General features: G+C 39.8%; 1 protein-coding gene across 3 annotated transcripts; it reads left to right on the top strand.

Annotated features, from left to right (window-relative positions):
• The first annotated feature begins 204 nt into the window (after window positions 1-204).
• camsap3 (calmodulin regulated spectrin-associated protein family, member 3) lies at window positions 205-25245 on the top strand. 3 transcript variants are annotated; one of them, XM_040039879.1, is made up of 18 exons: window positions 205-721; window positions 8411-8673; window positions 15029-15169; window positions 15399-15485; window positions 16439-16471; window positions 17281-17419; window positions 17517-17656; window positions 17750-17834; window positions 17954-17996; window positions 18098-18153; window positions 18446-18482; window positions 18609-20718; window positions 20806-20930; window positions 21130-21416; window positions 21506-21599; window positions 22804-22928; window positions 23019-23137; window positions 23724-25245. In XM_040039879.1, exons 1-18 carry the CDS (start codon window positions 589-591, stop codon window positions 24021-24023), a joined length of 4317 nt encoding a protein of 1438 aa, XP_039895813.1. In that variant the 5' UTR covers window positions 205-588; the 3' UTR covers window positions 24024-25245. The 3 variants fall into 3 exon arrangements, with proteins under 3 accessions (XP_039895813.1, XP_039895799.1, XP_039895806.1); XM_040039865.1 differs by having other exon boundaries at window positions 18410-18482; XM_040039872.1 differs by lacking the exon at window positions 16439-16471 and having other exon boundaries at window positions 18410-18482.
• The last annotated feature ends 391 nt before the right edge of the window (window positions 25246-25636 follow it).

Genomic DNA, 25636 nt, shown 5'->3' with positions numbered 1-25636 from the left:
TAGTTAATCTACATGTTTTTTCGAAGGTTACTGGCTGTTTGACTTTCGCACTCAAAGGTGTCCTTTCATCGACCCACTTGTGTGCGAGCAGATTCACCTGTAGCAAAAGCGCCGCCACACCTCTACCTGCTGTATCATAAACACTGAAGTCCCGCCCATATTGTTAAAGCTTATTTTCTATTGGACGGTGGAGTGGACGAGCGATTCCACTGTGGAGCACCTGGTAGTCCGTCATCAGCGGGACGAAAGCGTACGTACGTACAGTGAGCTGACAACACGGCAATGCGGACGAAGAAGGGCAAAAACGAGGGGAATAGTCCGGTTTATAGTAGCCCAGCCGGTCGGGGCTTTAGTTGGTGTTAAGGCAAAATTAAGCCAGGACTTCGTCTTCGAAACCTCCGACAAAAGGACCTTAGTTTGATTTGGAAGTAGCTTCGGAGCGGATATTTCCCTGCAAAACCCTGAACCACATCCGTATTCCCAGCCCCGGTCGTATGGAATCGTCTGCTCCAAGAATGATCGCTTGAATATTTTTATACTGTATCCTTTTTCCCCCCCATCACCGCTTCCCATTTTTACAGACTCGCTATGGTGGACTCCCCTACCATGAGGAAGACTTTTGTGGTCCCAGACATAAAATCATTGGATTTGTATGACTGCACTAAATCAAAAATATGCGCAAGTGTCGGATGGCTGCTGGCAAAGTCCTACGGCAGCACAGGTAGGTTTTAGTTCACACGGCAGGCCTGAATGTTATGCGTAAAGGTTGTGTTAAGACCATTTGTTGTCCAACAATGTGTTTATATTGTGTCTAACAGTGTAGCGAAAACCGGTATGCATGTAGGGGAACTGCAGTGTGTGTAGTTCAGCGATTTTCAGCACAAAGAGGCGCATATGAGCAGAGGAGCAATGCATCGTATGCGTTTTTGACACTGACACATGTCATTTGTTCTCACTCAATGGGTGGGCACATTTGGAGGTATGTGTGTCACAGAAACGGCCTCCTCCTGTAGGCCTTATCACGCTAGCCCATTCTGTCGCATTTCCAGCCACCAGGCTTCAGTCAGAAATTGCAGGCTAGCTGCTGGGGATGTTTTTAATCCGGTTACACAGACAGGGCACACGGGGCGTATGTTTTTCCAGTATCTTTCTTTCTCCTAGTGATGGTGACAGCCCGCAGTACCCACAGTAAACGCTGGTTACTGCTTCATGTTATTTGGATCAAAAGCAGACCGTAGCTCATTGTGCGCTCAGAGAATAGACTACCAGTGCTCTTGTGCCTTATTATCAGGGGGTTTCTTTCCGTGTCCTTAGTCAGCAAATTTCAAGAAGCAACTGGGAGAAGCTTTGTAGCGCAAAACGCACACCCACAACATAACCAAAACATGTTTTCTGTACTTAACACGTAGCCTATCATAAGAATTTGTTTTGTCTCATTTTCTTGAGGCATCTCGTCAGCTTTGACCCTGAGGTGATAGCGTGGCTCTTTGTTTGAGCACTCACTGGTGAAGATTAGACCTTCTGAAGCAGACATCCGATGAGCCTTGTAAAGAAAAAGCCTTGATTGCTTTATTTTTTCAAAAGTAGACTACACATAATGACATAATGTGGTTATAAAAAACAAAAGACAAACATATTACTATACTAATACAAGGATCATACATTCTTGGACCTTTTGATGTTACAGTGTATTTTTTTTTTTTTTTTTTTTTTTTTTTTTTTTTTTAAATACAGGCATTACTTATTTTATCCTGAAATAGGTGTGAGGAGAACTTCATTTAACTTTAGCAACATGAGTTGTTTGTTTCATAATTTCAGGCAGGTCCCAGGTTTAGGACTCTGGGCTGCAGCTCATGTGTACTCTGTTAAGCACCTCAACCACACCCTATGGTCAAAGTCACTCCATACCAAGCTGCAGGAATGTAAGGACAAACACTGTTATGATGTGGAGGTTTTCTCTTGATCGAGTTCAATAGCCCTGCTGATGGTAATTTCTTTTGTAAAGCTGGGTGACATCATCTTGTCCCTTACTAGAAACCTAGCTCATTAGGACAACACAGAGCCCAGCAGGAGCCAGACAGTCATCTGGTCATGAGCCTTTTTAGGTCAGTTAGTCTATAGATAACAATGGGTGGCATTTTTAATTCCAGTCTCTCCAAAATGGAATTTGACATGGATAACAAAGTAGTGTTTACATTGCATTTCATATTTAGTTAGATTATTTGCTAAAAAGCTAATGTTTAACTAATTAAGGAAACCAATAACCACTTATTGAGATAAAATAAAATAAAAAATCTAGAATAAAATCAGCATCAGCGGCAATGATATGGATGGACTGAAATATTTGTGTTTGCATAACAAATGTTTCAAGCATGGCAGCACAATTTAAACAATAAAGTTTCCTACAAGATAGTTTCACTTTTGCCACAAGCAAACCCCTACGGTTAAGTTCACTGTCTTCAGTCAAGATTTTTCAAGATTTCAAGACTTCAGTCTTGTAATGTGCAACACATTGTCTCAGTGGTCAGCGCTGTTTTTCACTTCCCAGTTAAAATGCTTTTTTACATGTTGAAATATTGGGCTACCATGATGATTTCGCTGTCTCCTTTAACCAAGGAAACATGGACCTTATGTTTTAACAAGGAAGGAGCCTGTAGGCTGTAACTCCTCATTCTAGTAATGGACAACTCACAGTAGCTACACAGTATCTTTTCAATACGCTCTGCTCTACCTAGGGACATTTGGCTATCAGCATTTATTTTTTAATATCCATCATTACTGGTGATTTGATTAGGTTGCCACGTCTTTACATAGAACTTTCTCCTATTTCATACCAAAATGGAAATTTTGTAATAGAAGACTTGTAGGGAAAAATGCCTGTGAGTGTTGATTTGAAAGGTAAATATCTAAAATATAATGTGTATTTTCTGAAACATGTTTAGAATGTGGCTAAAAAGCAATCCAACCTGTTCTCTAAGTAGTTTTCTTGTGGGTGTTAAGAGGTTAATGGACGAGATAAAATGTTGTTTTCCTTCCTGTATAGTACACTTTAACTATATCTATATTGTATATATGTGTACATGCTTGCATACTAAATATACATGCGAGGGTGTTTAATGTATGAAAGTCTTGGGATCTTTTTTTTTTTTTTTTTAAATGCATTGACTTATTTATGTCTAATATTTTCCATGCAGGGTTTAAAAAAAAAAAAAAAAAAAAAAAAAGTTAGGCATGAATGTAATTAATTATTTACCCTTGAAGTTCTTGAAGCTGTCATGAGAAATGAGTTTCCAGATCTGAGTATGACTCAAGCTGGAATGGGACAAGAAACTTGATTTACCTGCTGAGGCTTAAGAAATACTTAATCTTATAGTGACAAGTCCAAGGGCATGACATTTATGCATTCTGTTATTCAGGTTTCCTTCTAATCATTGCCAACGTGAATTATCTGTGTTTGTTTTCCATATCTGAATAACAGGGAAACAGACTATGTCGCTGCTTAAATATTGTCTTTTATGTCCAACAATCTCTTGTTGGAGTCATCCTATGTTTTCTTTTCATAGCTATAAAACCAAACCACCTCACACTTTGACCCACTCTTACTATTACAGTAGCATGTTACCTTCACATAGCTACAAAGTTGCTGGACCATACTGAAATCCTGTTTCACTGATTACTCATCCTTTTCCAATCATTGTGACCATGGTGAGTCAGCAAGGGAGAAGGACCTGAGGAGGATGTTGGCTTGCTTTTAATGTTTACTTAAATGGTTGGGATTCCTGTTCACTATATGTTAACCTTTCATGGCAATATACTGTTAAATGCCAAAACACCTCAAAATATTATTAAGACTTTCTCTCTTTAAAATGTACTTCGCTGTACACTTGCCATTTAATGCAGTTTAAGCTTGTGCTATAGCAAGGTGTTGCCCATGTGATAGGATATACAGGCCTGGTAGAGGGAGCTACTGGTGATGATGTGGTGCTTGATGTATAGTGCAGAAAGTACCCTTTTTACAATAGTGATCAAATAGTACAGTATTATTTAAGAAAGGGTTAATGATAAGATCTTTGTTGTAGATGGCAATAATAAATAATAAAGCTCAGATAAGGTAGTGGCATTAGCATTTTACACAGAACGAGGGGTCACGTGTGGGGTAGAATGCTACCACGGCCCCTCTCACCACTGCTTGGTTTTGGGGCAGCAAAACAGTACCTGCTTTGTTCTAAAAATGAGAGCATATAATCGCCTGTTTGATTCTTCACCACATGATGAAGATGTTATTGTATAATTTTCAATGAAAGATTTAAAAGTTAAAACCGCTTTCATTATTATAACACATATAATGCTGAGTTAAGATACAGGAATTGTAATTTTGATTGGCTTTCATTTACTGCCTAAAGATTACATGGAGAAATTTTTAAAATAAATCTCTCTTAGAGTTCCAGAAAGGCTCCCATGAGAAACCTGGACGTTTAGATAGTCATATCCAGCAGGTTGACATTCATTGTGCTAAAGCTTACACCCCAGTGTAAAGTGACAATTGGTGGATTGTGGATTTCTTCGCTTGGTTTAAATCAGTTTCGATTTCCACCTAGCAAGTGAGGTGGAGAGTTTGTATTGTTTGGTGTGTGATTACTGTAGGACAAGTGAGCATGGCTGTGAAATGACCAGCATGCTAGCTCAAATAGTCAGTGAGGTAGAGGGACATGTGGTTCCTGTTATCAGCAGGCTATCAAACGATACAGGTCAGTACAGATGATATCTAACACAGCTGAACTGACTTTCAACCACATTAGCAAGTTCTATACATCTTACTGCATGTTTTAATAGCTTGGCCTGATTTACTTAAGAAAAAATAAATACTCGTCACTAAAATAGTGCTGTGATCTTTAAGTTTGTAACACTGTTTTCATTGTATTCTTTAGTCCCAGGTTGGTATCTAAGACATTTGGGTTAACAAAAGCACAGACCCGCTGAAGAATCGCAGTCAAAATCACAAATTGCTTGACTGGCTCTTCCTAACAAGCGTTCCTCTAGCTTACCGTCTATGATGATGTGTTTAGAAGCTTTGCACACATTTGACTTTTACCTTTTTACTCAAACCAGTAGATAAGCATTGACCCCATGAACTATAAAAGTGACAGAGGTAGTTGCTCCTGCTTATGCAAACAAAACAAGCACATGCTTTTAATCTAAATATTCCCCTGGCAGGGCATTGATGAATATAATTGCGGCATCACAATGCAAGGCTTGGTTACAAGTATTCCAGTTCGTCATGCTTTTTGTTACCTTGTATTACTTTTAGTTTTTAAATCGGGTGTGTGATTTACTAAATAATTGTTGCTATTTTTGCTGTGCATGTGCATAGTTTTGGGGACCTGTATAAGAATTTGAAGCCTCAGTTTTCTAGCCACTTTGTTTCTGATATGTGTCACACAAAGTGATCATTCATGGACAGACTGTGTCATAGGGAAATCATTCTTTTATCAATCTTTCCTATCTCACTCAGTTGTGGCATTTGCATCCTACTTTGCCTTCTGGGCTAATTTTTTTCTGGTTTACCTTTTTGTCTTTTACACATTACAGTGGAATTTTTTTTCTTTTACATATACAATGCACCTATGTGACCCAAGATGATTTGTTTTTACAGCACTAAAGTAGGCACTCCAGTTTTGGCACCTGAGAGTATTTACAACAGCATGAACCATGTGGCATGACTGATCATATTGTGTGGCAACTATAGTCATCATAGGGTGAGACAAAGGGAACAGGGCATTGATTAAAGGAGGCGGCTTTTGTTTCGACAGCTGATGTCAATGGATCCATTACATGATTATATAATGATACAGCAGTTTAGTGACACCTCCCTTGTAATGATCCCTTTGTTCTTCTGTTATATATAGTCTAAGGCTCTCAAACACACACACAAACACAAGTTTTTTTCCTTTCTTTTTGCAGACATACTGCTTGCGTTTAAGCAAGTCAACTTTTTTGCCCAAGGGCCTTTGAAACGGCAAGTCACATGTTTGTTTATGGTTGCACACAGAAACTGGCTGTTAGGTTTGCTGCAGAGAAACCAGTTTCAAAGGGTGTGTGTCAAGTTTGTGTTTTTAGGGTAAACGTATAAAAGACAGATCATGATAACAAAGTCATTTGTGCACTAGTGTTGAAGGCTCAGATTTTTGTGTTTTTTGCTGTTGTCATCATATTTAGTCTTTATTTTCACATTGGGTGAGAGGGTATAGCCGGTGGGTTTTATGGGCAGCACAGTGGTCGTGTGGTTAGCACTGTCGCAAAAAAGATCCCTGGTTTGAACCCTGGTTGGGGCCTTTCTGTGGGGAGTTTACATGTTTGTTCTCCTTGTGCCTGCGTGGGTCTCCTCTGGGTACTCTGGCTTCCTACCAAAATCCAAACATGTGCATGTTGGGTTAATTGGTTATTCTAAATTGGACTGGGATAAGAGGGAGATAAAGTGCTTAAAGTGTATAGAATAATACACTTTATGAGTGCATGCTTAAATGTAGCTTGTGGTTAAAGTGTTTTGAGTGGTCAGTAAGGGTAGAAAAGCAGTATATAAATGTGACTACATTCTTATCTAGTGATGGCTATCTTGTGTGCTGAGCAAGGTACATCCAGGGTCCATTGTGGTATTAAATTTGATGCTAATTTTGGTAAGTGAAAAACAAACAGAACAAAATGTTGAAGCGACTGAATGTCTGTGAAGGTTCTCAGTCATCCAGGTCATCGTAGTCCAAGGAGCTTGCAAAGAAAAGCGTCTGGACTTCTTTAAGTTGCTTGTTGCTGATAAGGTGGGGCCAGGTTTCACAATGAGCTCACCCGAAACCCTGGCTGATTGGGACCGACACCCAGTTTCACACCTTGGCTCAGGTGATTAGAGGATCATCAGGGGGTCCTTTTGTCCCTCTTTGGGGGGATACTCCCACTGGGTTTAAATCTGGGACTCCCCACCATTTGACCTTAGAACTGAAGAAGCTTCTCGGATGAGAGGTGAAACGTCTTCAAGCAACTTAAAGAAGTCCAGACGCTTTTCTTTGCAAGCTCCTTTGAAGTGACTGAATGTTGAACAAGACAAAACAATATCCCCGTACACTTGTTGTGAACATAAACATTGTCTATACACATACTTTAAACATGTTTATTCCTGGTTTATAGTTGTACAAGGCAAATCACACGGACATCTCGCTTTGGACTTTATAGACTGAAAAATAGATGTAGTTTCTAGTTTTAAAAACCGTAAAACCAGTGCAGAAATGCCTCAAACCTGCATTATTTAATATAGTACCATTACCAGGAAACACTTGACCCCTGTTTCAATCTAGGGGGTCAATGTTGACATTGTGGATGACTATAAATACCTTGGAGTACACATTGACAATAAACTGGACTGGGCTAAAAACACCACAGCACTTTACAGGAAGGGCCAAAATCGTCTCTATTTTTTTGAGGTGACTGAGGTCCTTCAACATCTGCTGGACAATGCTAAGGATTTTCTACGAGTCTGTTGGGGCCAGTGCGATCCTCTACACCGTTGCATGCTGGGGGAGCAAGCTGAGGGTCACAGATGCCAACAGACTCAATAAACTGATACGTATGGCCAGTAACGTTGTGGGGATGGAGCTGGACTCCCTTAAGGTGGTGTCGGAGAGGCGGATGTTGTCCAAGATAAAGACAATGTTTGATAATACCTCCCACCCACTCCATGACATGCTGGTCAGTCACAGGAGCATGTTCAGTGAGAGACTGAGATTACCAAAAAGCACCACTGAACGACACAAGAAATCATTCCTGCCTGTGGTCATCTCTCTGTACAACTCATCCACTTAACACACTGTATACTGCAATAGCTACACCCTTTTTGCACATGCTCTTCTTTCTTAGTCAGCTACTTATCAATGAGAGACTTATATGTGTATATATATATATATATATGCATGTATATATTGTATATATTGTGCTCTTTCTTGCCTAGTGTATTGTCTGTCTTTGTTACTGTTACTGGAGCACTGTAACCAAAATAATTTCCCCTCAATAAAGGGGATTAATAAAGTATTCTGATTCTGATTCCTCATGGGGTAACAAATTGAAGTCAGTTTGTAAAGAAGTCTCTCATAGACTTCTTTACCTCCCTTGCTTGTAAACCTCAGTAAACTCATTCCTGATAAGATCATAGGCTTAAATGTTAGTGTATGGTTTACTGTGTGACTGACATGTCACTAGCACACTTTGCCCCTTGGTTTCACTGTTAGATCTGTTATGTCTGGTCTGGTATAGTTGTGTATGCTCTGGCAATACTGTTGCACACATGTCTGTAATAGAACCACTACTAGAAACTTTTTTTTTTTTTTTTTTTTTAACCATTTGTGTCTTTTTTTTCCTCTCTCTGTAGAAAATGTCCCTGCAGAGCTGCGTGACCCTTTCTACTGTGACCAGTATGAACAGGAGCACCTTAAACCTCCAGTAACACACCTCCTGCAGTCATCAGAGCTCTACTGTCGCACCTACAACATATTACTGGGTAGTACTGCAACTGAGGCTCAGCCAAAAGATAACGCCACCCTGCTGCAGCTTCTAACTCAGAGAGGCGTCGTTGCCAAAGACCAGGACACAACAGTGACTGATGCTGACCTCCGACATAAACCCATCAAAATGGTAAAATGATGAAACTGTCTGGGTGATGGGGAGGGTGAAATGCTTTTGTCTATTATCCTTGGGATTCTTCTCGTTAGACCAGATTCTCTGCTATGCAGAACTCTGTAGGAAAGCAAATAGGTTCAAGTTCGCTTGGTTTCTGATATAGGGCCATGTTTATGCTTTGATTCTAGGGATTAAAGGGCATCAAAAAGACCCCCTACTCATTCAGCCCTTCCCCCACTCCCCAAGCTCATCCCAGAGGATGAGTGGATCCAGCTGCTAGGACAAGAGCAGTCATGGTCACATGAGGAATAACCACTTTACTTTAAGGGTGTGTGTGTGAGAGAGATGATCTAGATACAATAGATGGTTCAGATCAGAATAATAGCTTAACAATTTTGATGAAACATTAGCTGTTGTGTGTTAAGAGAATTCTCTGGGTTGGCTGTGTGAGTCAAATCAAGAGAAACAGGTTTATCCTCTTAGCTCTTAACAATAGATTTCCTTCTCGCTTTCTTTCTTCCTGCTTGCTTAGTTCTTGTTCAAACATAATATAGTCATGTGTTCTTCAATGTGGATAAAAAAAACTGCAGCTGGCTAATATGTTTTTGCTAAAACTACAGGCTGAAATAAAGGGAAATATTTTTATTTAAGGTAATATGCATTTCTTTTCTGCCCCAGCTGGCACAACAACTTTCAAATTTAAAGTAGTCTTCCCTTTTTACAGATTACTATCCTTCTCATGGAATGGTATACAATGAAAATTCCCCAGCCATCTTGGTTTACGTACACACAGGCTGTTTTTGAAAGCTAAGCAGGGACTCTCCAAGGATTAGTAAGGAAAATGGTGTTATGTTAGGTGAATGCTGGTTGCTTCACTGTTCCTGTTTGCTGGCCAAAGGAGCAGGTACTTCCCTGCTGATGGCACAGTTGTAATGAGAACCTCAGGTTTTTGCTTGAAATGGGCTTATGCATTGTTTTGTTTTGTTTTTCTCAGCAATACTGCTGAGAATTTGAGTCCTCATTAAGAGTAGAACCTGATAAAAATCCAAATTTAGATGTCATATTGTTGAACAGATGCACCTATAAATCTGACCCAATTAATGTGAATGCTGCCTTTTTCTTGACTTGGAGCGAGAGAGTGTTTTTTAAAGATAAAAGATACAAAACAAGATGAATAATGGTAAAAACAGAACCATCCTCTAAAGGGGCTTTGCTAGTTTATTTTTATATAGTATTTTTCCTACTTGTGCTCTGGTGAAAGCTTTAACGAAATAAAAGGAAGAATAAATAGTGTCACATGCACCTTCACTTGTACCGACTCTGAGATCACATAGTTGTTATATCAGATTAGTGAAGGACTTTCTTTTATAAACATGCTTGCTCTTTGCAGGTTTTCTGACATCACCTGCAACAATATCAGTACCCTGATCTGACATCACACATTCTGATGATTATGATGATAATTTAATGTCAAAAATCTTAAAATTCAATTTTTTTCCACTTGTAATCACTGTAATAATGGCTACGGTTATGATTTCTACTGGGATTAATAAATCCAGTAATAACTGCCTAATGAGACATGCCTCTTTCATGTATCATGTTGCTGTAGTTTCTGAGCATACAAATGTCTCAGCTTGCCTGCCATGTAACTTAGCTCTGAATGAGGTTTCCAGGTCAGGAAATGGTACCTCTTAACTGTAAATCCTAAATTTGTTATTTGGCTGTTACTGTTAATGCTGCATTTGCTGTTTTGCTCCTTTAGTGTATGAGCTTTCCAGTAGCTGTTTGGCTTCTCTTTGGGCTTGTTGCCACTGACTGGCACTGCAGCTACAGTGTGGCAAGCAATGAAAGTGGGTCATGCTGCAGCAATAGAAGGATGGGGCATCATTGTGGGTCTTGGCCAGTAAACGGCTTTGCAGCAGCAATCTGCTGCAGGACTGCTGTATATTAAAGCTTCACATATTTGAGTCAGACAAGGTAGATAACATGCTACATGCATTTAAAAGCATGTAGAGTCATGCTTGTAGTTGACCGCACACTGGTGCCTGTTATTCTGCAAAGCCATCAACTGTTAATGACTTTTTACACTGTTATTGGTAAATCGCACAACTTCATATTATTGCTGCTGTTAGCTAATCATTGTGTTTGCTAATCGTGTAAATCCAGCGTTGCAGGTTCATCATAAGTCGTAAGGACACATTGGGTGCTGGCTGGAGTTCATGCATCAGGACTGGAGTAGAATGCCACTGACCTAATCAAAGTAGGGCAAAAAAGCTAACAGATGGTTAAAGATAAAAGCTAACCTAATGCATACAGAACTGTAAGTTATCAATTATTCTCTCATCCCATTTTAAATCCATAGACATTAATATGGAGTTGGAACCATTTGCAGCTATAATAAGTTTCACTATTCTAGAAAGGTTTCTACAAGATTTTGAGTTGTTTGTGAGAATATTCAGAGGAGCATTTGTGAGCTCAGACACTGCTGTTGGGTGAGGGAGTCTGGCCAATGTTCTAATTCATCCCAAAGGTGTTTGAGGCTGAGGTCTGTACGGCCCAGTCAAGTTATTCAACAACAAACTCATCCGGCCATGCCTTTATGGACTTTGCTTTGTATACTGGCAACAGTCATGCTGGAATATAAAGGGGCCTTTCCCAAACTGTTCTCAAGAAGTTGGAAAAATTGTCCAACATGTTTTGGTAACTGAAGCATTAGATTTCCCTTCACTGCTCCAGAGTCCAGTGGTGAGATAGTATTAATGTGTCTATGTTAGATGGAGGAATCGTAACACAAAAAAACCTACTTAGAATTCCTTGGAATTGGGTTCAAATCCTGCAGCCGCCTCCACCCCATTACTTGTGTCCTATGTGTAATGAATTATATGTCCTACTACTAACTGTTCTTCTGGTCCACTACTTCTGATGGTTGCCCAGCCCCCATCACTCCTCAGATTGGGGATAAAGATCTTTGAAGATTAGAGATAATCTGCCATGCAGACTGAGTGCAATCATCCACTATCGCATGACATGCCAGAGATGACCACTGACTCACCAGGCACCTAACCTACCTCACAATATGAAACATATTGGTTAAATTTGTTTCTGTAACAATAGATTCTAATTCTAATCTATATGTAATATTACTATAGATACTGTGTCGATTCCCACAGTGCTAAAGTAAGTCATGTAGCTATAATGCTGCTAAACCTCTTCCTGGTCTCCTGTTGGTTTTGGATGGCAGTGACACTTTGTCTTAAATCATAGTGCTGTGCTGGCAGGTTTTCTGGTCAAGTGAGCATCATTCAGGAGCTCAACTGAAATTAGATGTGGCAGACTATCTGAAACACTAACCATCATCTTGCACATTTATTCTGCTTTGGGCTTCTGTTGAATGATAACTAATGTGTTGTAATGAAACTTGTTTACAGTATACAAAATGACTTTTTTATGCAGCTTTTCTACACTTGTCTCTACTTGCTTAGGTATACAGTTCATATACATATGGATGTTCATACTATAACCTCTTTCTAAAATCCCTTTCTGGGCCCCAGCCCTGCCTGATCCCCTAATTTTCTCCCCATCAGGTGGCACCAAGCAGGGTAGGGAATGGGGTTAAGTCATATTTCAGACGTAATCAGATTTTTCCCTCATCATAATCTCACATAATGCTTAACAAGATGCCTTTTGCATTCTTTGTTTATCTGAGTTACATATATAGACATGCAAACAGAGTTTCCAAATAATCCCATAAAATTCCATGTTGATTGGGTTAATTTGTGGCCTATTAATTTTTTGTCTGTGTGTCACATTGGTTTAAGGGGCATGGATGTTTTTTGTTTTTTTGTTTTTTAAGAGCTAGGACTAAGCCAGGAGCAGAGAGCAGTGCTGCAGTCAGGCTTGTACTGAGATGCATTATGGGTCAGCTGGTTGGTTGTTATGGTGATCTGGCAGGCTCTGTGCTGTGTGTTTGAGTTGCTCCTCTCATTAGGGAGACTTGTGATTTAGCTTAGTGAGCTCTCCTGGGTGTGCAATGGGAAATCCACTAGCAGCACCCCCTCCTTTATCTCCTTTCATTCTCCCATTTTTTCCATGATTTACCCTCTGAATAATTACTGTAGGCATAACATCGGAGTCAGCCACTCTCAATAGTTCTGTCATGCATTTGTTCTTTTTCTCTCAGTCATCTTCTTTTCACACTGTGGCAATAGCTCCAACCTATGATTACACACTTTGCGGCTAAAAGCAAAAATGTTATATCATTTTGCTTTCATGGCAGAGAATAGTTACTGGCAAAATTTACTGGTTGTTAGGAAAATACAAGTGAACCATTGCTTATCAATATTCCAATATTTTATGATTAAAAAATGTATAATATGTAATCTTACATGATGATGATGATAATTGATGTTTAACGCAGTGGACATTTTTATGTTTGGCTCACATTGACTCATTCATACAAAAATAAATAAATTACATTTTCTAAGGATCTGTATTTTGAACTACAGAATCCTGTTAAACCATGTTAATATAACCAATTTATTTCCAATTCTTACAATGTTGGAATGATCAGTACTAAGTAATTATATTCTGAATCCCTATTCGTTTTGGTTTTTGTAGGAACATTTATTGCTTTGATGTTTCAGCCCTACAGTCCCTGTATTAGGCAGGACACACAGAAGCAGTAACACTAGTGCTGGCAACAGTGGTTGGCAAGCAGGTCACTCAGGGCCACACTGCTCACAGAAACAGACTACAGCACATCCAGAGAGCTTTGACCAATATTATCTGGCAAGCTTTTGCTGGCATACCCCACCCAGCCTGCCTGCCCAGGCACTGTATGTGTTCAGGTCAGCACTTTACATCAGGGATCAGTACACAGATATGCACACAGCTGGACTGCCCCTGCCCCCCATCTGGGGCTACACAAGAGTTTAAGAAGAAAAGAATCTCTGAAGTTGTAAGTAGTGAAAGGCGGCAGGCACTGATTTGCACATATTAAGCTCCAAATTGTTGACAAGATTTTGAAGGAATGGCCCCACAGTATGTTTTAATCGGCCTTTTGCCTCTCTGCTAGCCTGACTTAATTATTGTAACAAGCCTGTTATTGCAGTTACCTATTAATGGAGAGATTGGCACCCAACTGTACTGTTGAAAGGCAATTTAAAAGGATATAGATAAACAAGATAAATTTTAAAAAAAGGTTCATACATGTTTTCAATTTGTTTACAAGTGTTTAGCTTATTGTATATGAGAAGCTAGCAGGAAGAGAGTGCTGCTGGCATTACTCACTCAGATGACGAGAAAGGGCAAGAGAAAGGTGGCCACAGTGGCACATTCTAAAACTGAACAAATTTATTAGCAATTTGTATAAACAAAGTAGAACTAATATTCTGAACAATTATGAATATAGTGGGAATTGCATAAATTTAAAAATTGTTCAAATATTATAATTTGCAGCAGTAACAAGGTTGACTATAAGATAGTGTTGTACTCTTTGCTTTGCTGTGTTTGTACCCTACAGTACAAACAGAGCACAACGTCTAATAAGTTAACAGGTTTATAGAGTTAAAGGTTTCACTCTAGCTGAGCTGATAATGTTACTGGAACATTTTAACAGGCTTTGCCTGTAAGTTCTGTCTTACAGGCAAAGTTGTTAATGTGTTTTATCTATTAACCAGAGCTCTGTAATGGTCTTGTCTAAGTAGGTAATTTCAAATTGTGATTGTTAAATACATTTAAGTAAGTTTTCTTTCTTCTTCTTCTTCTTCTTTGCTTGATTGTATTTGAGTGGGGAAAATCAAGGTTTTATAACCATTTTGTGTGTCAAAAATACATTCGGTCACAAGCACCTGTTTCTTAAAGAGAATGGTGTTCTTTGTTACGCTTCCTGGTGATCTAGTTACAACACATCATTTTGTCCTGCAGTCTCTCACACATGAGTCATACAGAACTATTTCACTGTGCAAAAGAGAAAGGGAAATGGCTCAAAGAAGGCAAATAAAGGGAAAGCAGGTAAGGAATGGCAATCTTGCAGACCATGTGTTCACCTGCTACAGGTCCAGTGCCTCTTTAATGATTTAATGAGGGTATAAACATGAGTCCAAAGGTCTTCCACATCTACTGATGTGTGTGTGCTTACTTGTTGAGAGCTGTTGTTAGTTTCTGCTGACTCATAACTGGCTTCTAGTGACCTCTGGAGGGTGTTTCATGTAAATACTGGTAGTGATGCAGCAATTGTATTTTGCTGTAAGGACCATGCTAGAAAAGGATCCAACATTACTGTCTTAACTGTAATTGATTGATGCTGCCCAGGGTCATTGCTCTTCACTTCCTTTTTTTTTTTTTTTCCTTCCCATGTGATTTGGTGAAGAGTGCTCATCTGGCAGTGATGGATGCCTTGATGGCTGTGGGAGCCATGGAGACAGTGACTGCGGTGAAGACATGTAGTTCTGCTGAGCTCCTGGGAAAAGCAGCCAGCTGGGAAGATGCTCTGCTTCACTGGGTTAATGAGGTAAGGAACAGGCCAAAGAAAACAATGTCTTTTTCAGAAAAACACCTAATTTTCTTTCAGAAGATGTTCTTGGTTCAACATTTGTATGAGCACTAAGTTAGTAGATTAACTGGTGACTAATGAACTGTAATTCTCTAAACTTTTTTTTTTTTAATGCTTATTTCTGACTTTGTGAACACGCGGTACAAAAGAATGTGGAAATGATTTTCTCTTGTTATTATGCTATTAGTTGAACCAGAATCTGAGAGAACGTACTGAAGGAGCCCAGAATGACTTGTCTGAGACCATTACAGACCCCCAACCTGTTCAACCATCAGTGAGTACTGCATTAAATATTCAGTGTGTTGTCACTGCTATTGTATTGTTATTTCTATCCAGAAATGCGTGATATTCTTGATGGGATTATGCAGTCAGGGCAGGTCTGTTTCGTTTAGGTTTTTTGGGGGGAACAGGGTGTATATAAATGAGTATATACATGGGTGTAGTCAGCAATTTTTGCAATTTTAATGACGTCAGTTGCTGTTGCAAATCAGGTGTAGTCAGGTGTAGCTAGACAGGTTTTTGTGGCACTAATCCAGAATTATCAGTTGGTGGGGCTCAGCTTCTATAATGAACAATTACGTGTGTTCTGCTCAAACCTTTAAGTTGCAGTGGGTGAAAGTTAAACGGGTATCTAAGAAATGGAAGGAAGAACTTTTTTGTTTTACACAAAAAATGCACAACACAAGAAAATGTATATTTGTGATAGACAAATGCTGTAAAATCATAGAAATAATATATTGCCAGTGTGCAAACAGTGTAGGTTACATAATAAAAATACATTTGAATTTTGATAGATTAAATTCAGTGGTTTGCCTCATCTTCTGCATATTTGATAAGAGCTTTTTGTTCAATAAAAAAAAGTTTACATGAAAAATATCATGCTTTGTCCAGTCAGAACAAAACCTTCCAGCTGCTACATTGGTATTCAGAAACTTTCACCCTGTTTTGGAGACAAAAGAAATTATTATAAAAGAAGCTAATTTTTGCTTTTGCTTCCTATTCCTACTTCCTTACTCTATCAATCCTAACAAGCCTTGGTTGATATATTAAAACAAGGACAAGGTGGGAATTGCTTTTTCAAGATGGCCGTCTTGCCATTTCGAGTAAATAAAGTAGTCACAACCCTTTGTTTTTCTAGTTCTTCCACTCTTGGCTTAATATGTCTCCCTGTACTCCTGTTCTCCATTTCCTTCTATTTCCTGTCTCTCCCCCGCCCCAATCTGACAGTGTCCTACTCGCTGGTACTGGAAACTTGTTCCTGTAAGTTCCCTCCTTTCCTCTGCTTCCTCCCCTTGTCCCTCCATCCTTCCAGTGTCTTCATCAAATTTATCAGGAAATATCTGATGGTCAGGTTTGTTTGTTTCTTCCCCAAATGTGATGTGGGAATGCATTGTGCATCACATCCTAGTAAGCATTAAATTGCACTTAACAGCATAAGTGTGATAGATTTGGGCTGTGACAATAGCTCTAAAGACATTGTTTGTGGAGACGTGTGGTGCATGAATAGCAGTCTTTTTTTTTCTTTTTTTCTTTTTTTTAACTGATCATCTGAAACTGCCATTTTCAAGTTTTTCTCAAGTGTGGGGCAAAGATGTCTGTAAGTGTTTATGAGAGTAACAGAAAGGCTTCTAATCCACTGGTTCACTGCCACAGTGGGCTGTTTTGTGTGTATACTATAGCTGTACCTGAAACATTTTCTCTCTTTCTGAGATCTAATCTCTTTCTTTCATTCTGTCTCCTGAGACCTTCACTTGACCCACTTTTTCTGAAGAAAAAAACCCCTTTCTTTCTGCTCCAGTTCAGTCACTCTCTCTGCATCTTCAGTTTGTTCACATTTGTGCTCTCCTTTTCACATCGGTTTAGCATGACCTTTCTTTATTTCATTTGTTGCTTTTAATTTTGTAATCACTTTTTATTATTGTGTATCACTGTGTGTCTGCTTAGGAGCATTTACCTATGTTTGATAAACTTGATGGCATGAACTAATATGTGAAATTTATAAAATTACATTCAACATTGTGTGTGATTTGTCTTTTTTCTTTCTTTCTTTTTTTTTTTTTTTTTTTTAGCTCCGCTATAGGAAGGATAAAATTCAGTCCAAACTAAAGCCAGTTTTTCCAGTAGTGAATGAAGTTAAAAACCTGTCCAGTGGATGTGCTGTTGCTGCCGTCATACATTACTATTGCCCTGGCCTTCTGAGACTTGAAGGTACCAACAAACATTCTAACAGAATGCTGCAAAAATGACCTTTAGAACCTGAAACATTTGTGAAAATTAAATTTTTTTTTTCTCATCTCTCTGTTAGATGTTTGTATGAAGGATTCCATGTCTGTAGCAGATAGCTTGTACAACCTGCAATTCATCCGTGAATTTTGTGACAGCTGCCTAAAGAGCTGCTGTCACTTGGCACTGGAGGACATGTTCTATACACCACAGGAGCTTCAGGTACTTTCAGTCTGGATCACTGATGAACAAAAAATATATTCACGCAAATACTGTGTTATCTTTTGAGTGCTTGATTTATTTTCTGGGATTTAGATGAACTTGCTGAGCTTCCTGGCAGAACTGCTTAGCTGGTTTGAAGTACAAAGACCAGAATTTGTGCAGCCAATAGATACGTTAAGTAAGTCTCACTGATTTGCGGTCCTTTCTAAATATTGTTTAACACGAACATATATTTCATATATATCATATATAATTGATATATTTTAAAAAGTCTGTTTGTGGCTTTTCTTTTGTCAGGCGAATCTACACCAGTAACACCAAGCAGCTTGAGTGATAACAGGTACAGAAGCTTTCTGGGTGTGATTTTGCTGTTGTAGTAGACTAAGGGCAATGTATTATTTAGACAATACCGTCATTTAAGTGAAGTATTTTTGTTTTCAGTACCTCCCCCTCTATATTCAAGAAGCCTTTCCTCCCGATTTCCTCTTCTGCATCAGGTAAGATGAAGACTATGGTCAGCCATCATTACATTTAGCTACATAAGCATTTTACAGTGTGGTTCACTTATTTCCTTCAATCCATGTTTGTCTTTTAGTTGTGTTTTGTGCTGTTTGATAGTCTTGTTTTCTTATTTGGATAGACATTCGAAACTTTTTGTAAATGTTTTCCCTTTAATTTCTGTGTTCCATTTTTTTTGCACCCCGGTGTTGTTTGCATGCCTTTACATGTCTGTGTATGTCCCATTGTACTCAGGATCTTTGACTCAGTCTACCTCAATGTCTCATATAGAAGGAGCTGGAAAGACATGGAGCAAGAAACCTCTGAGGTAGGACTAGCATATTCTGGACTGATTTAAGCATGTTATTTTTTATTTTTTTTAATGTGCTCATGCTTGTGTTTTCTTTTTTTGTTTTGTTTGTTGTTGGGTGTTTTTTTTTGTTTTTTTTTTAAGCCGGCCATTGTCCGCAGTATCCTTCAGCATTCCTTTTGGGCTAGACAGCGACGTAGACATTGTGATGGGCAACCCTGTAATAACCCGCTCTGTGAGCTCAGATCAGCTGAACCCAGCTGGTCAAAATATGGCAAGGGTGCCCTACACCCCTCCCGAAGACATCAGTCATTTGCTTAGCAAACCTTCAGGACCTAATGGTCCACAGAGAGCATCCTGGGCCACCCAGACTCCCACTGTTCCTAAGTTGGCAGAGGAGAATGACCTCGGGACAAGTGAAACAGGAGAGCTGCCTACAATTGAAGAGGCTCTTCAGATTATTCACAATGAAAGCAAAATGGAGCCTCGTTTACACCCTGATGGTGCTCCTGACGGCTTCTACCTCCACTCTCCTGATGATCCTGCTAGTTCTCGCTATAATGGCAATTTACCACCAATCAGCTCCTCTGCACCAACCCGCTCAGGAATGATGTATCGGCCAACAGGAGAGTCCAGTGAATCCACTCGCACTAGAAACACTTCTGAATGTTCACGAGATGATGACTCAGTTTTGAGAGACGGTAGTGTGGATTCAGATGCATCAGAAGACATGCCTAAAGCTCAGTCCACTCCATCAACACCCGGTGCTGCAGGTGGTGCTGCTATTAGAGCTGGTAAGGAGGTTCCTGACAGTGGTGTGAAGATGACCAGTTTTGCAGAACGGAAAAAGAAACAGATTACTGAGTCTCCAAAATCTAGTGATTCTCCTCAGATGACCACATGGGCACAGAAGTCTGAAGAAAGCCCCAGCAAGAGCCCACAGCTGAATAATGAGATGTCGGAGTTGGGGGTTCGGCTTGAAGAAAAGCGCAAAGCCATCGAAGCTCAGAAGAAACGCATTGAGGCCATTTTTGCAAAGCATAGGCAGAGACTAGGAAAGAGTGCCTTTCTGCAGTTAAAGAAAGAGCACCGTGAGGATGAAGGTGAGGGGAAAGGAGAAGATGGCCAGGTCAGTACCTCATTCACAGAAGAAGACCTCTCTCGCTTGACACTTGAAGAGCGGCTAGCACGAATCGAATTGGAAGATCAACAGGAACAAGATGAAGAGCACCCCACAGTGGAAGATGAGGGTAATGTTAAAAGAGGACTTGCGCTCAACAAGCAGGTCAAAGAAAAGGCAGGTACACCAGGAGAGAAGCACCATGGGACACCTACTGACAAAGTGGTTGCTCCTTTAGGGGACTATAACAACGCAGTGTCCAAGCTAACTGCAGCTCTTAGCTCCCTGCAAAGTGACATGCAGCGACTGACTGAGCAGCAAAATCAGCTAATGAAGAAAAAACCGTCACCTTCCAATAACAAGTCTTGGGTTATTCCAGCCAGCCCTAAAACCTCCACCTCAGCCCCTCCTCCTGCACGCCTGTCACGAGAAACTACTCGAGATTTAAATTCGGCCTCCTCTTCTCCGTCTCCATCACGCAAAATCACAAACCACACCACTTCTCCTAAATCTCCTCATGTACATCGAAGAGCCCAGTCTGTACCTCCTAAAAGCCCAAAACACAGTCGTCCATCAGACACTAAAGTCCCCTCCCTGTCGAGGGTTCTTACCCCACCTACAAATGTAGACCGCATCCCCCATCTTCGTCGTGTAAATCCCTGGCAATCTCAAGTACAGACTTCATCCTCATTCTCCATTGGTGACTCCGGTAGCCTAGATGAGCTGCGCTCATTAGGACCAACTCCTGTGCCAACAACTACACTGACCCCAATACCAGCTTCTACCCCAATTCCAGGTCCTGGTGCAGATGACGGCCTGTCAGAAGTAGGCTCCAATGATGGACAAAGTATATTTAGTATGGACCTTGAGGTCGGGTCCAATCATGGTCCATTGACTAGAAAGGAAGGGGTTGCAGGAGGGGGCTACAGCTCTGGTGCTCCATCTGAATGTTCTTTTGAGAGTGATGCACCTGCAGGGATGTTGAATGGCAAACGCAGTAGCCTGATAGAGATCTCACTGTCTGCCTTGGGAGGAGATGGTGAGGAGGATGACCAAGTGCCTGATGCTCTCTCTGACTCAATGAGTGACCTCACAGAGGCAGAGAATAAAGCAGCAGTTGGTTTCTTTTTCAAGGTTGGTGGCTGACACATATTTTCACAGTATATATCTGCATAGAAAGTGTGCTATAATTGGTGTGCATTCATCCCTTTTTATTATTAGGATGACAAAGATCGACCGGAGGATGAAATGGCTCAGCGAAAAGCAGCTTTTCTTGAAAAACAGCAGAAGAGAACAGAAGAGATGAAAAGACGAAAACTTGAGCAGGAAAAAGAAAAAGAATCAAAGTGAGACCAGTTTCTGAATATCTTTAACTTAATCAATTTTTTATTTTAAGCAGCCAAAGGGTGCACATAATTTGGATTTAATAATTTATTGTTCTGTGTTTTATGACTCGAATTGTTGCTATCATTAATCCCATAATTCAGTCTTGTTGCATTTCATAATGTGGCGTTACACATTAAAGGTCTTACACTTCATTTTTAGCAAGCCCCAGTGGATGATCATTGAAGGCTGGGGCAGTAAAAATGAGGACAGACCACAGACCCCAGGCACTCCTCCCAAAACCCCACCAGCAGAAGGCACTCCTCAACGTAGAGGAGACTTCACTAAGCAGGAATATGAGAGGAGACAGCAATTGAAGATCATGGAAGACTTGGACAAGGTTCTGAAGCAGAAACCCACTACAGTGCGTGGTGTCAAGAAGCAGAGACCTAAGACTATGTTCAGAGATGACTCTGTGCTCTCTCAGAGTCCTGTCAAAGGTTTCATGGGTAAGTACTTCTGACTTTAACCAGTAAAATTCCCGGCTTTTAGTATTCTCTCTTCCTATGCTCACATGTACAATATTTCCTACTTGTAGGCACTAAGCTCAACAAGGTATACTCCCATTCATCCATGAACCTGTCCTCCATGGCTAATGACCCTGGCGGTATGACTGTCAGGAAGTCACCCAGGTAACCTGCAAATTGATAATGACTTGATGTATTTTCTTTTTTCTTTTTTTAAATGCTTAAAAAGTGGGAAGCACAGAATTCAGCCTGAAACATTGAAATTTAGCCTGTGTTTAAAGTCTCCACTCCAAACTATATACCAGTTTTTAAATTGTGTTGATAGGCCAAGTAAAAAAAAAAAGTGTTTTTTTTGTTTGTTTGTTTGTTTGTTTGTTTGTTTGTTTTCTTCTGAATACTATTTAGTGCGAGAAGAAAACCGCAATCGAAAAATCATATTGCAACACGTGACATTAGGTTGTTAAGGAAGAGGAGAAGTTTTTAGGAGCGATGGTAGCGAGTGAGCAAGAGAGAGTGTGATATCGATAGCGAGTTTTGATAGTTGAGAAATTTGTGACGTTTAGCGTGTTTGGAGTGTAGTTGGTGTGTAGTCATTGTTTTGTGTGTCAAAATAATGAGTGCACCGTTGAATGTCACATCTGCTAGCCAAAAGCCACGAAAGGTAGATTGAAATGTAAGTGCTGTCTCCAAGGTGGAAAACAGGAGGAATGTTGACAGGTCTGCAGGTATTATCCCTGTGATATGCGCCTCTCTTTTGTAGTTTTTTTTAATTTCACAAATAATTTGTATGGCACCTTATTGTTCTGTAATTTTATTTTTAGAAATAGTTTTAAATGGTTTTACAAAAAACACCTGAGGTATTGCATGCATTTTTAGGTAAATAGTTGCATATAGCTTTGCTGTTTGCAAAATTTGTACATTTTTTTTTTTTAAATGTACAATTTCTGTTTGCATTTCAAGTTATGAAAATGATTTGTTAAACATGTTTTTTGCTTTCACAGTAAAAATTTTACCTACTCTGATTTTATTATTTTTCTGTGATTTTTAGATCATTTGTGTTAATACAGTAAGTCAAAATGGAAAAAAAATGACTGTAGATTTAGACATGTGAGGTTGTGCTGAAAAGAATGATATCAAATAAGGCAAGGTCAATAGTTTTTAAAGTTGAAATATTAAGGTAAAATCAAAAGTACTGAAAAACAGTCAATTTAACCTTGGAACCCAGAGGGTTAAAGTTTAAAATATTTAATAAGTGGGTGTTCTTGTGTCATTGACACCCACTATAGATGCAGTGTAGTCTGTGTTATCAGGTACAAATGAAAAATAAAGCCTCAAAATGTAAAAAATGCTTCCTCTGTTATCTCTCTAGTCGTTCACACTCTCCTGCCCGATCACGGGGAAGGTCCCCAGGGCGAATTGGTGTTCAGAATGGAGAGAAGGACTGGGAGACTGGCTCCGCTATTTCCTCCCCCGCTTCTATCCCAGAATATACAGGTCAGTCATAATTTCCACACAAAAAATTGTAAAAATGAATGCTGCAAGTTTTGTTTGCTTTATAGCATTTGGAAATGTTGTGTCTTGCAGGACCAAAGCTGTACAAGGAGCCTAGCTTTAAGTCCAACAAATTCATCATCCATAATGCTATCACTCGTTGCTGCCTGGCTGGGAAGGTCAATGAACCACAGAAAAACAAGATTGTAGAGGTAAACCATCCCGCTGTGTCAGAGTCCAACAAAAAGCTACACCCTAATTAGGTCATGTAACGCACTTAAAGCCAGGTTTATACATTTTTGCTTTTGGGTTGTCCCAGACAAAAGCTGCTCAACATGAAAGAACTATAGTGATTTCTTAACTTGTGGCTTCCAAATGGTGATACTATGTTAAAAGATGGCTGTTGTAATAGACTTCCAACCAAAAGGCTGTCTGGGAAAAATTCTGATAGTATCAGAAATTTAAAATGACCATCTCACAATGTGACTGCTGCCACGACCTATTTGTCAACAATTCAACATGCAGTGATGCACAGATCATTTTGTGAAAAGACAAAACAAATTGAAGATGGAGGTAAAACATGCAAAACAATATGTTTGAGGTGGCAAGTAAAGTTGTGGCGGCAAAACCTTTGTGTAATATGACTACCAGCTGTTGTAATGAATGCCCTAAGGAGGATGTAGCATGTAAAAATAAGTTGGTATTATCATCACACAACCTGCATGCATCAAACCTAATGTCCTCCCCAAGTTGATTAGGTCCATATACTTATTCTTTTCTCTATATCTCTCTTTTCAGGAAATGGAGAAAAGCACAGCCAATCACTTTCTTATCCTCTTCAGAGATTCCAGCTGCCAATTCAGAGCGGTTTATACCATGAACCCTGAAACCGACGAGATGGCACGGCTAACTGGCATTGGCCCGCGAGTCATCACACTTGATATGGTTGAGTCCATTTACAAGTACAGCTCAGACCGCAAGCAGTTCACCGTCATCCCGTCCAAAACCATGTCCATGAGTGTTGACGCTTTCACCATCCCTGGCCATTTTTGGCAAAAGCGCCCAGGAACTCCCAAAAAGTTTGGCACTCCCAAATAAAGACTTATCCAATAAAGGTAGAGGTGCTTTTCAGGGAATCCATTCCCAACTTGACTTTTCATTTCCCTTGATTTTGGCCAGTGTGGCAGTTGAGATTGTTATTCAGTTAGAATAACAGAAAACAGATTGACTGACTTTGGACAGCTATCCATGTGGAGCCTAAGGATAATCCAGTCAACACTACATGCCAAGAGAATGGGCCAAGCACCTACTCATGCAGCCAATGTGCTTAGAATAGTTTATCTCTGGCTTTATCTGGTCTACCTAGATTGTAAAATAATGCAACTGATTCAGGATAACAACTCCCCCCCCCCCCCCCCCCCCCACCCCCATGCCTTGCCTTACCCTGCCATGCCCGAGTCATTTTTGCGACTCTAAGGTAAGAAAAAGAGAGGACAACCACACTGCCTTTGCCTGCAAAACAGTACTTGGGGCACGAGTAGTTCCCACCCATCTCAGTTCTGCTTGCATTTGCCTTTTCTACTTCTAGGGCTCACTCTTTCCACTCTGCTGAAACAAGTCTAAGGTCTCAGTTTTGATTGGAGACTTCAGCTGAAAATTAATAGCAGATAACACTGCTCCCAATGAATGTAGGGCACACACTAACCATTCATTCCATTCAGGGGTGTTTTCACTGTTTGAATCTATTATAGTGAATGGTCCTTCTGCACTGGTAGTGACTGCTGTCATTGTCAGTGGACTTCCAGACCTAGGAAATGCTTGTGCCACATAGTTTGTGAACTCCATTCAATCTCTCAGCTGTAGACATCTGGATGTTTTTTTTATACCATTTGCCATGTTTTTGCTGGACAAAATTATTCACTCTTTGAGAACTAAAAGAAAAATGAAATTCATGTGACTTTTTCCCTAGTAGCTCGCTTTTTTCATTTTCAACACGTGATGAATTGAAATGTTATTTGAGCTTATCTTGAAAAATAAACCTGGAAACATGAAGGAGGGCTTTATCATGTTTATCTTGGATACAGCTCTTTGTGAGAATGATAATCAATGATAATTTAATATATACTGAATGCTAATTAATTTGATTTTTTTTTTTTTTTGACAATGATTTGTAAAAAGTTGACCTTTGTAAGCTATGAATAAGCTAGCCTGCTGCAAAGTATAAGTGAGATGTATGTTTGAGTTGCGAATGAGTGAATGAGAATGAATAGAATTTGAAACAGTTTGTCTTGGGATGAATAAATCCTTTAGGTCACTATGAGTCTGTTTCCTATTATTTTATTTCCCTGTTTATGTGTCTTGGCATATAAACAGTAGGTTTTCTTGATGAAGGATCATTCCGGACTGTAACAGCCCTCATCTACCCCACAGTCTCTAGAGACTCCATGTGCAACTGGAGGAATGTAAAATGCCGAACTGCTTTTTTTCTTTTTTTGCTTATGTCCACACTTCTAAGACCTTGGAATTGCTTGTTATGAGGTCAATATCACTACAAAAACCTGTGGCGAATTAGCCCTCTCTTTTTTTTTTTTTTTAGTTGTCCCGTCAACAGCTATTGCGGTTCAGCGCTCTCTCTCTCTCTCTCTCTCTCTCTCTCTCTCTCTCTCTCTCTCTCTCTCTCTCTCTCTCTCTCTCTCTCTCTCTCTCTCTCT

The sequence above is a fragment of the Simochromis diagramma genome, unplaced genomic scaffold (assembly GCF_900408965.1).
Source record: "Simochromis diagramma unplaced genomic scaffold, fSimDia1.1 OVJJ01000321.1, whole genome shotgun sequence".
Lineage (NCBI taxonomy): Eukaryota > Metazoa > Chordata > Actinopteri > Cichliformes > Cichlidae > Simochromis > Simochromis diagramma.
Note: the sequence above shows the minus strand (reverse complement) of the source record. Positions and strands in the feature narration are given on the sequence as shown.